General features: G+C 45.3%; 1 protein-coding gene across 1 annotated transcript in view; it reads left to right on the plus strand.

Annotated features, from left to right (window-relative positions):
* Positions 1-12,801, plus strand: part of PLB1 (phospholipase B1) — a 193,667-nt gene that overhangs the window by 116,146 nt on the left and 64,720 nt on the right. Inside the window, exons 21-23 of the mRNA XM_082643282.1 lie at positions 161-235; positions 2,268-2,331; positions 11,623-11,681. Coding sequence (XP_082499408.1) covers positions 161-235; positions 2,268-2,331; positions 11,623-11,681 — 198 coding nt within the window. The remainder of the gene's footprint in view (positions 1-160; positions 236-2,267; positions 2,332-11,622; positions 11,682-12,801) is intronic.

The raw sequence follows: 12,801 nt of genomic DNA on the forward strand, positions 1-12,801 counted from the left end.
GGCAGTACAGAGAAGAAAAGCCAGAGAATGTTTCTCTCATCCTTTAAAGGATGGTATGAATGTTTCCGATTGGCCAAAGGCATTGCTGGGTGATAAAAGTTGGTGATTATAGGATACAGATTTCTGGATCGTGGTTACAATGCATTACCTTTCTCTGCAGGAGAATCCCTATCTGTTCACCTACAGGAACAGCAACTATCTGCCCACGTTGTTAAAATCCCATGCGAAGTTTGAGGTATGGAGAGGTTTTTCTGTGATTGACAAACATGCAAATGAACCCGGGGCCATACCTTGCTGAGTCTTTTGAAGCTTCCAGGGCAGTTCTTTGTGTTCTGGACCCCCATGGGTAGGTTGGAGAAGAGTGAAGGAGCACATGTGTGGCTGTCCCCTTGGTGCTTGAAGCAGGGCTGCCCTCCAGCTCCGTCTTTAAAATGGCCTCAGCAACCAGCATCCCATGGCTTCACGGGGTGTGTTGGGGGGCTCAGCACTGCCTGTTCCCCGTCTATTTTGATGCGAGACAAGAATTTCAGGCCCTCCCCAAATCTCTGACAAGTCCTTTAAAACTCATCTGAGCCCTTAATCTGAAGAGAAAGTCCAGAAAAGGCAGGGAAATGGGGTGAAGTCTGAAAGCTGTCAGCATGGAGACCGGAAAGCCTCAGCTGTCGGCCACACCTTAGGGGCTGCCTCACACACGTCTTGCTTATGACGTATGAGTCTTTTTCTGATACTTCCTGTCAACATTAGATAGGGCACTCCGCACTCCTCTGAGGATGCAAGAAACACTTGAAGGTTGTCCTCCTTCTCAGAGGACTGGGGACCAATGTGGGTTGAGACGAATTTGGTGGTGGTTCCAGCACCACCCCTGCCTCCCTATTGGATAAAAGAGGGGGCGATTTACTCCCAGTGGTATAGGCAAAGCTGATGGCCTGGGCCTGCACCACAAAGCCCAAGAGATACAGCGTAAAAGACTTGATTTATCAGCTTGTCCCGAGCTTTCTAACTAATATCACAGCAGTAAGGATACATCTGAGAGGCAACATGGTGCCGTGATTTGAGAGAGCTGGCTCGGGGTTCAAATCCAGACTCTTGCACTTACTGGCTCTGTGTCAGGGGGACTTAACACCTCTCTGTGCCTTAGTTTTTCAAATCTGGGAAATGGTGATAGTCATAGTACTACCTAATAGAGTTATTAAGTTGTAATAAGTTATTAAGTATAAGGCACATATAATGGTATCTGGCATGCCATGAGTTTTATAGTAGAGGGAGCAATGCATATCTTCAGGATATATTTACTGAATACCAGCTGTGTACCATTAGGATGCAAGCTCCATGAGGGCGGGGACTCAGAGCAGGTACCTAGTCACTATTAGCCGAATAACTAAATGGGTGGGCAGGTGGGTGGGTGGATGGGGACCAGGCATAGGAGATAAAAACACAAATATGTTGCTTGTCCCAAAGAACTCAGTCTAGTGGAGTCACCCAGCAGTGACAGCACAATGTAAAAAGTGCTGTAAGGTTTCCACGGGGTATTCTGGGAACACAGCGGAAGAACAAATGACAGGCAGGAGAGAGTTGAGAAGGCTTCCCCAAGAGTACCCATGACCTCAGCCTGAGGGTGACAAAAGTCAAGCCAGGTGGGTGGGAATGAGGGAAACGGAGGGAGGGAAAGGGAAAGAAAGAGCAGAGGTAGGTGTGGAGGGACAGAGAGTCAGGTGGATGGTTTGGAATGTCGGGGGCTTCCTAACCGTGCTGAGGAGGATGGACTTTATGCTGATGGTAGTACAGAGTAGAAATATGCTTATTCAACCAACAAGTGTTTATTGAGCATCTACTGTGCAGCGTTCTAGGCTCTGGACATACAAGAAGCAAAATGGATGAAAATTCCTGCTTTCACTGAGAATTTGGGCAAGGGAGTGATTTTTATATTGAGAGAGAAAGAGTCCTCTGAATGGATTCAGAAGGCTGGGGAGGAAGCCCACAGGCCGGCAGCAGTGACGATGGTGAACAGGGCCATGTTCCAGGAAGAAGGGACGAGGCCTGAACTTAGCCTGAGGCTGAGGGACTGGGGAAGGGGGGCTGGCTTGGGAACATCTGGGAAAGGGTGTTGTGGACACTCAGATGTGAGTGTTGAAGGAGAGGGAGAAATCCTACATGATGCTTAGGTTTCTGTACTAAGTGATATCTTCCAAAATAGAGGCCCACTTCTCACCCAGTTTCTTAGGTTGCAAGATCCATTTCTTCTTATTTCTCCATGTGTCTCATTTTAGGTGAGAGAAGGAACGGAAATCAGGTGTCCTGACAAGGATCCCTCTGACACGATCCCCACATCAGGTACGCGGCTTGAGTCAAGTGATTTTTAAACTCATTTGAGGTCTAAAACCATCAATGTACGAGCAGCCTTAAGATGACAGGGGCTTTCCACACAATCTGAGATACACCTGAGAAGTTTTCAAGGCCATACAGCTCTGTATGTATACTTGTAAGTTCATGCCTGTGTTTGATTATTCTTTAAAATATGATAACATTATCAGAAAGCATTTATTGAGCATTGACTCTGTGCCAGGGCATGCTCTGCAAAGGGCCCAGTGTCAGGTGAGTGAGCTGATGTCATTGTCCCTGCTGGGAAGCCTCGATGAGGTGAACTTATCCTCTGAAAAATAAAACTACCTTTAAGCAGGAAGCAAAAGTAACCAGTCCAAGCTCCGGGTCAGAGCCATATGCAGAGTGCACTCAAACGCTGGAAAGCGTGCCATCTTACAGACGTGCCATTTTCACTGCTTCTCTGTGTTTCCAAGATGACTGGTGCTGGGCCATGAAAATGAGGCTCATGGAACATTCTAGGCAGAGACCTTCCCAAAGAGGGGCTGCCTAAGGGCTGAAACTTTTCCTCCAGGTGAGCCAACCTCTGAGTAATGGCTCTGTGCACATGATCATGGGAGGTCACGGGAGAGCCGTGTGGTGGCCCACGTGACTCACAACCTCAGCCCAGGAGCATTTCTGCAACAGTGCGATAGGTTCTCATGCTTGGTCCTGGAGGGTGACTCATTTGTTCATTGATTCGTTCACTTGTTCACGCATCTATTAGATGACTGTTGAATGCCTCTTATGTGCCTGCCAGGATGGAAAGTGAAGTTTGAAGATGTTGCAGTGTGCAAATCTTTGTAGTCACATTGTCTCCTTTTGCTGAGTATTAGTAGAACAAGTTTAAGTGTCAGCCCGCCCTTCATCCCTGTCTTAGCTCTACACGCTCAAATCTAGCCAAATGATGTGCAAGTAACTTAAAAATCTTCTCACCAAAACTTCGGTGTGTAACTGGTTCTTGACTAAGTTGCAGAATAATGGAATAGGTGATGAAAAAGTCTTACAGTGCTTCCCCAGTGGCGCAGTGGTTAAGAATCCCCCTGCCAATGCAGGGGACATGGGTTCGAGTCCTGGTCCGGGAAGATCCCACATGCCACAGAGCAACTAAGCCCATGTGCCACAACTACTGAGCCTGCGCTCAAGAGCCCGTGAACCACAACTACTGAGCCTGTGTGCCACAGCTACTGAAGCCCGCGTGCCTAGAGCCTGTGCTCCGCAACAAGAGAAGCCACCGCAATGAGAAGCCCGCACACCTCAACTAGAGAAGGCCCGCACGTAGCAACAAAGACCCAACGCAGCCAAAAAATAAATAAATAAAAGTCTTTTTTTTTTTGGCTGTACTGGTTCTTCATTTCTCTGCGAGGGCTATCTCTAGTTGCGGCAAGCAGGGGCCACTCTTCATCGCGGTGCATGGGCCTCTCACTATCACGGCCTTTCCTGTTGCGGAGCACAGGCTCCAGACGCGCAGGCTCAGTAGTTGTGGCTCACGGGCCTAGTTGCTCCACGGCATGTGGGATCCTCCCAGACCAGGGCTCGAACCCGTGTCCCCTGCATTAGCAGGCAGATTCTCAACCACTGCGCCACCAGGTAAGCCCCTGGCAGGAGTTCTTTAGACCCAACCAAGTTGTCAATTACTTGCCACGCAGTCTTAATTTGGATGTTTGGTGGTCGTCTGGGTGGATCTTTTCAAGTCCAAAGAGATAGAGCAATAGGAGAATGAGAAAGACTGAGGGGGAAAAGCTTTGGCCTCAGTGCGCTTCTTCATGGCCAGAGAACTGGTCTCTGCCAGATCCTGCAGGCGATGTCAGCTGGCACTTAACAGGCTACTTGAATCTACATGGCTCAGGATAAGTCCCAGCCACCCTTCAGAGGGGAGCCATAGCCCAATAGGCGGATTGAGATTATGGCCTTTGAGGCCCCGCATTGGGTGCCAGAAAAGATGTTGCAGGAAAGAGAGTGGGGTGTGAGAGGATGGTCACATCCCAAGTCATGTCTGAGTCCCTGGGATGGCCGCCAAGTGTGGGTTCTTGGCTTTGTGCAGGCAAGAATTCAAGAGCAAGACATAGTAAAGTGAAAGAAGGTTTATTCAGGGAGATACACACTCCATAGACAGAGTGTGGGCCATCTTGGAAGGCAAGAGGCCAAAAGTCTTTTTTTAAAAAGTCTTACACACACACACACACAGAGTCTTGAGACTTTTTCCCCCGTACTTAGTGACAGCCCCTTCCTATTGGTTAGTTTACTAGCAGAACTTCAGTAGCAGAAACAAATTGTTAGCTTCATATGTAGGCCCTCCAACAGCAAAACCTCAAAGAAGTATGTATGTATAGAGAGAGGGAGGGGGGAATTTGAATGGTTTAACAGCCACATACTCTTTACAGTGAAATGATACCATCCTCCTTTAATCTTATCATTCTGAAAGGATGGTGTGTAAAGATTTTGCAATCTGTCTAGATTATGTTCCCTTCATGACAGTGATAACCAACCAATCCATTAGAGCATATCTGAACATCTGAAAGCCAATAAAATGTGAATCTCTTCTTTATTCCTTGACCCTGCAGATTATCTTGTTTATTGGCACTTGAAGATGTAAGCACAAGAAATCTCGAGACCTTGAGATCTTAGATACTCTGCTGATAGAAGCTGTTTGGATAAGCAGATGGATAGATTTATGCCTCCTTGATCTAACCAAGTGGGCCTGGGACCAAAACATGAGCACTGGCCAACTGGGTGGCAGCTGGGCTAATGTTGGCCCTGCACCTCTGAGTCCCCTGAAAAGTGTCTTCAGAAAAATGGCAACAACTAACGGGACAAAACAAAAAACACATTTCATTACTGCGCTTGATCTATGATTGGACATTTTAATCATACTTGTGGCTGTCAGGGTGGGAAAAAGACTTAGCACAGGGTCACGTTATTATTACCCTTGATGATCGTCATACTGGTGAGGTCGTTCACTCTTCTGGAGATCATGTTGGCAATTTCTAATTGAGATGAAGGCATCTGACCCATACTTGTAAGAGCAGATCATCTTATCTTTACAACCGCAGTGACTCAGCACATGGTAGGAGCCTGATGAACGGTGTTGAACTCATCTTAATTATGGAGTATTTCTACTTCAGCAAATCAAAAATTCCCAGAGTTGAAAACGATCTTAAAAACCAACTGGACCAAAGTGCCTTCTGTTAAGACAACTTTTCACTAAGACTCTCTTATAAAATAACTGTTTTATCTTCAGAGTTATTTTCAAAAATCTTCCTTGTAGTCCCCTTTTCTAGTGTCTCTCTCAAACCAACCCACAGATACACCTAGCTAATGAAAAATGATAATTTCAAAATAAGATACTGCCTTCATCAACAGGTCATGGCCCCTGGCAGCCCGGGTGCCTCACGCTCACTCCATTCAGAGCCCACAGGTGATGAACCTCTTCTACTGATCCATGGGGCTTGGGATGAGATATACAGAGCTGATGTAAGTAATTTTTTTTATTACCAATCGCTATTTGGTAGCATGAATAAGTGAATGCACACATGCGTGCTTCCAATTTTTCCCTTCTGATCAGTGCATACATGCAATTTACTGAGTGCTACCTCCTGTGGACTTTATAACTTCATAAGTACTTACATCATTTTATATTACTTCATGGCCCTGTCCCTAACATAGTTGGGATAACTAAGAAAAATATGCTGGGCCTGGTAGATGACTTAAGGTTCTCCCAGTGAGAAAAGGAGTAGCATTTTGTAAACAGAAGAGTGGCAATAAAGAGCCAGAGGGCACATGGCTCACTGGCTATCCATTGAAGCTGGCTGTCTTGAAGTCAAGCTGCTAATTCCTTGCAGAGGGGAAAATTCATAGTATTTGAAAATAGGAGTCCACAAAGCTAATGCTATGCCACTGTCACCAGTAGTATCAATTAGAACAGTTCATTTATTTTAAGCTATTGATTCCTTTCTAAGTCCCTGATGTCATTTATTTTACCCATTTGGCTAAAATGAGCTATTCAAGCGCTGATATGAAAAATGCCCAGGTTACAGGCACTGGGTGACCACTAGGGGTTTCACTTCATTGTGAATCAGCTGTGTACTGTCCAGTGTACATCCTGAAACCGTTTCTATAGTCACCACCTGCTCATGAGTCTTGTGGCCTAACCTAGCCTGTGACTAGGAAGTAGTCACGCCCCACAGGGAATAACAGCCTGTCTGTCCCCTCAGCGTGACCAGCCTACTGAACAAGTTCAAACTCACCCTCAAGACACTCAGATGAATGTATTTCTCTTCCCTGCAGTTTCCACCATTTAAAGCTTTGAGAGCTGTAGTCTCTGACACAGAGCCACTTCCTTAGCCTTTAATTCAACTGAGCTCCTACTGTGTGCCAGGCACATATTTCTTCACATAAACTTATGCCAAAGCACTTCAAAGACAGAAACAAGGCCCAACCTGTGCCAGCAGTTTACCACCATTGCAGAAGTCCTTATATAAGTCCCTAAAATCTGAGAGCAAAAGGGTTGGGCAGCCCTAGCTGACAGTTGAGAGAAAGTTGGTTTTTCAGATTATGGCCCCAGGTTTAAGTTGTTGGGTTACACAAGACAAAACTCCCAAGTGTCAAGTCTTTTTCCTGCTGTTCCTTTTCATGTCCAGTGGGCAGTTTCCCCATTCTATACTCTAGTCAACCATTTTCTGTCTATCCATGATCTTTTATCATAGTTTGGATGGCCTTCTGATAAGAGGCCCCTTCTGTAAAAATCTTGATGAGTGAATGATGTGTTTATCAACTGCTTTCAAGGTGGTGGACAGTTTGTACCAGAAAATGTTTAGCTAATCAGCCCACACAAATTTAATCTTATCTCTAAAGAGTTCTTTCCCCAAGGAGAGCAATTGCTAAAGTGCTTTGCTGTGGTTCCAGGCTGTGTCTTTATCATATATGATAATATTAACAAAGCTCAAATCAAGGTCTCCAGAATGTCAAACCAATGAAATGTGTGTTGGGTTCTATTTGAATAAGATCCCAGATGAGTCAAACTCCTCCCCTCTAGACTTGGTTCATTTGGTTTATTATCTCTTACAGGTCATTCCTTACAGAATGACCAACAGGAAACCACCCCTCCCAACGTACCTACCCATCTATCTACACGTATACACACACACACGTAGATGTGGACATACATGAGCGCGCGCATATATGTGTGTTTCCTTTCTGCCTGCTACAAATTTAGGAGACAGGAATGGCCAGTTTCAGCTTCCCCTTTAGCAAACTGCAATGTGCTTTCAAAGCAAATCTATCCATCTCTTCCACATTTTACCAGCCCTAAAGATTTCCCCTAACCTTGACACACCAGTTAGTGTTCACGGAATTCACTGTATTACACATTATGGCAACAAGAATACGGTGATTGACTGTTGCCATCAAGAGCTAAAATAAACCATCTAGAGTTGAGGGGAGGAGGTCTTATTTTCCATTTTGTTGCCTTTTTTACCCAGAGCCTCATTTCTTTGAGAAGAGGTCATTTGAAAGTTCTCAGGCTTGGCCCCACCGATGTGTGCTAATGTGTGCAGCTGGCTTTGTGATTTGATAATATTCTTCTAACCACATAGCCTTGGGCCCACCCCAGACCTACTAAATCAGGAACTCTGAGGGTGGCAACCAACCATCTGTGTTTTAACAAGCTCTCCAGATGATTCTGATGCATGCTCGAATTTGAAGACCACTAATCTCTATATTTTGCATGCACACATTCACAGCTATGCATGTGTTAGTTTGCATGCTGTCATGGGGAAGAGGCAGGGACTTTTACTTTTCCAATGAGAGGAAATCCTCAGTGGGAGCAGCAGTCCCACATCTGCAGACAGCATGGAAGTCAGGTAGACAAGATGTCTCCATGGAAGGAGACAAGACCTAGAGATCTCTTTGAACATTGTTCCCACTGACTGTTAACACAGCTTCCCATGCAGGGGTGATCATACACCATGATTTGGATGTTGATGAGTGAAGCAGGCTATATGTAGCCCGCTGGTGTCGAAAGCATCTTGTTCTCTGTGTTTTACTGCCCTCGTTATAGAGTGACTTGGTAAAGAAGGGCTGTCGAGAGAGCCTCCTGGCAGACAGATTTCAGTTTATCCATCTTAAGCAGTGGCCCACTGAAATGATGGGTTTCTTTCCCCACTGAAGTAGTGGGTCACCCCGTGGTACAAATGCTATATTAGACTTCTTCCAAGGCTGAAAGCTAATTGACAAGTTACTGCAACATCGTGCCTCTAGAGACCATGAAAGGCACGTCTGAGGAAAGATGGAGCTGTGTCAAAGTTGGAGTGACTATGGGAGGAGGTGCCCCGGGGGAGTGGGAGGTGAACTTGTGATCTGAGGGGACAGAGCCACATATGGCAGAAGGAATTTAAGTGTGATTCCCAAAATGCACTTGGATTCATGTCCGTATGTATATAAGGTAAAGGGGTAGATAGACATAGGACAGGCGTATATATGCAAGTAAATATATATATATGTATATGTATGTGTGTACGTGTGTGTATATATGTGTAATATTCATGTTAAGCTCCTAACTTGTTAGCCAGGCATAAAAGGTCTTTGGCCCTAACATACATTTCCAATGTTATATTTTTTAAATTGAAGTATAGTTGATTTACAGTGTTGTGTTAATTTCTGCTATACAGCAAAGTGATTCAGTTATACCTATATATATATATATATATATATATAGATCGATACATTCTTTTTTTAATATTCTTGTCCATTATGGTTTATCATAAGTTATTGAATGGTCCTCTGTGCTATACAGTAGGACCTTGTTGTTTATCCATTCCATATATTGTATAATAGCTTACACCTGCTAACCCCCAACCTCCCACTCCATCCCTCCACCAACGCCTGCCCTCTTTGCAACCACAAGTCTGTTCTCTATGTCCATGAGGCTGTTTCTGTTTCGTAGATAGGTTCATTTGTGTCATATTCTAGATTCCACATATAAGTGATATCATATGGTATTTGTCTTTCTCTTTCTGACTTACTTCACTTAGTATGATAATCTCTGGTTGTATCCATGTTGCTGCAAATGGCATTAGTTCATTCTTTTTTATGGCTGAGTAGTATTCCATTGTATATATGTACCACATCTTCTTTATCCATTCATCTATCGATGGACATTTAGTTTGTTTCCATGTCTTGGCTATTGTGAATAGTGCTGCTATGAACATGGGGGTGCATGTATCTTTTCAAATTAGAGTTTTGTCTGGATATTTGCCCAGGAGTGGGATTGCTGGATCATATGGTAATTGTATTTTTTGTTTTCTGAGGAACCTCCATACTGTTTTCCACAGTGGATGCACCAACTTACATTCCCACCATATGTATAGGAGGGTTCCCTTTTCTCCACATCCTCTCCAGCATTTGTTATTTGTAGACTTTTTAATGGTGGCCGTTCTGACCGGTATGGGTTGGTACCTCATTGTACCATTTGATTTTGTATTTCTCTAATAATTAGCGATATTGAGCATCTTTTCATGTGCCTATTGGCCATTTGTATTTCTTCTTTGGAGAAATGTGTATTTAGGTCTTATGCCCATTTTTTTGACTGGGTTGTTTGTTTTTTGTTGTTGAGTTGTATGAACTGTTTGTATATTGTCTATTTTGGAAATTAAGTCCTTGTTGGATGCGTCGTTTGCAAATATTTTCTCCCATTCTGTAGGTTGTTTTTTCATTTTGTTTATGCTTCCAGTGTTATTTCTTGTTAGTCTCCTTCCCATGCCCTTCACTTAAGTCAAACTGTACCACCATCTGTTCTTTATGGACGTCACATGATTTACCACACCGCATCCTTATCTCATCATATCCTGAGTTCAGACATGAACTTCTCCATGTAGCCTGCTCTAAACTCTCCTCCCCCACCACACACACACCTCTGAGGGTAAATCATCCCTCCAGCTCCTGAACCTCTTATCACTTTATTACCTCTCATAGTATTCATCAGCCTATAAATTATTATAGCTATGGATGTTTCTCATTCCCTGCTTATCCTGCGAGCTTCCTGAGCACATTCTCCGTTTCTGACCACTGTTTTGTCCCCAGGGCTCCCAGCCACTGCTCAGTGGCCAATATGTTTGTCATACAAGTAAGTAGCTGCTTAGCCACATCATAGCACATGCCTAAACTCAAGAGATAAAATAGTAGCAGGCTATGGAAAACAGTTTGGGGTTTCATCAAAAAGCTAAACATAGGATTACCCTCTGGCCCACCAAGTTCCACTCCTTGGTATATACCCAAAATAATTCAAAACAGGCATTCAAATAAAGACTTGTATATGAATGTTCATAGCAGCACTATATACAATACCCAAAAGATGGGACCAACCCAAATGTCCATCAACAGATGAAGGAATAGAAAAATGTGGCATATCCACACAATGGAATATTAGTCATAAGAAAAAGTGAAGTACTGGAGTACCTGCTACAACGTGGGTGAACCTTGAAAATATTAGGCAAAGTGGGGGAAGCCAGACACACAGGTCACATTTTATGATTCCATTTACATGAAATATCCAGAATAGGTAAATCCATAGAGAGAAAGCAGATAGTGATTGTCATGGGCTGGCAGGAGTGAGGAATGATTGCTTAGTGGGTACAGGTCTCTTCTGGGGGTGATGAAAATGTTTTGGAACTAGATAGAGGTCATGGTTGCACAACATTGAGAATGTATGAAGTGGCACTGAATTGTTGACTTTAAAATGGTTAATTTTATGTTATGTGAATGTCACCTTGATAGTGGTTGTCATAGTGTTTTTAAAAAACAGTAGTATAAAGGCATTTCCCTTTTCACTTCATAAAAACCGAGCTGATTTTTTTCTAATAAAATGGTATAATATTTTATCCCAACTATCAACAGATCCTAGAATGGATGAAGTATGCATTTCACCTCCACCACAGTCCCCTCCTTACTCCCAGATCATGTCGCCAGGGGCTGTTTCATGCCCTGAGAGTAACTGCCCACCTGCGGCATCAGGTTCACCCAACATCAGCAGACACCTCTCCGAAAGTGGGGCCACCTTCCAGCTCCCGAGCCCTGTGTCCAGGCGCCCCAAGGAGGAGACTGGCAGTCAGGCTCCACGGCTGCTACTGCAGAGCTCTAGGACAAGGATGGCCTTTTAATATCTTTGTCCAAGCTGAATTGTTCTATTTTGTCTCAGTTTTCCTGGAAGATGCTCCTTTGTTTTCAGAGGAGACAAGAAGCTCACCTTCTGTTTATCTTTGCTTTCAGTTCATAGGCTGAAGCTGGCTGACATCAAGGTCATCGGAGCCCTGGGTGACTCGCTCACGGTGAGTTACTGACGGGGGAAGGAAGGGGCAGGAGAGGAGAAGACCTTGGTTAATAGGAGAATTTCACTCCTGGACCTGAAGCGTTGCCATCTCTGGTCCCAACCTCAGTCCCTCCCCACCTCCATGCCCACCCTGGAATCCAGCATTCCCTGCCCATCGTGTTTCCCCACCTCCTTTCTAACCTCATCCTTCCTCTCCTAACATGGGAATGAAGGAGAGAGCAGGAAGTGGGGGGACCCCAGAAGGAGCCCCTGAAATGAAAGTAACCCAGCCCAAACCGCACAGCCTGTCGGTGGTGGGGTGTAGGGCCCCTTCAAAGACCCGGTGCTTTGTTTTGTCCGTGTAGGAAAGCGAAGGGAAGGTCCCAAGGGCAATGGGATGATGGGACAGGAACGAGTGCTAATGGGGGAGGGGTGAGAAAACCGGGGTCAGTGGAAGAGACGGAGGTACTAACGATGACCCAGCCCGTGTCTGCAGGTGGCCTGTGGTGACCTCCCAGGCCCAGCAAAAAGCTATCCAGAAAAAGCAGAATCAGGTCCTTAGAGAGCCAGGGTAGGGGGGCTCTGAAGCTCACGAACTTCAGGTCCACAGCGACTCATTACAGAGGAGTCCGGCTGCTGTTCTCTGGATCAGTAGAATCGAGGGCCTCCAGCTGAATTTTCCCCCAAATACCAGCTGACACCTTTCATGTCTGTGGCCTCTTCACATTGATATGATCTCACTCAATATCCTCAACGAAATCCTGGGCCATATGACTGTCCTCAAACTGAAACCAACAAAGGAGGTGAAGCTGGTTGAAGCGAGGTGAGTACCGCAGCCAATAGCTTGTAACTGCTGGGTGAGGACAGGACTCCCAGGTCCTGACTCTGAGGCCAGAATTCTGTGCCTGCCCTGTAGCCATCTCCTCCATGACCCCTCAGGTACTCTTCACCCCGAAGGCCCTGTGGCTCCTAACCTTCTGGGAAGGACAGGCAGGCTGATCCTCAGCACGGCTCATCCCAACCACTTCCTGCTGGGTGTGGCCTGATATGGCCTCCCCCACCCCCCCCCACCCCCGGTCTCTTTGAAGATGCTCTTGGGGGATACGGAGTCATCAAGAATCCACACAGCTGGAAATGCC

The sequence above is a fragment of the Mesoplodon mirus genome (genome assembly GCF_964341445.2).
Source record: "Mesoplodon mirus genome assembly, chromosome: 14".
NCBI classification, from domain to species: domain Eukaryota; kingdom Metazoa; phylum Chordata; class Mammalia; order Artiodactyla; family Ziphiidae; genus Mesoplodon; species Mesoplodon mirus.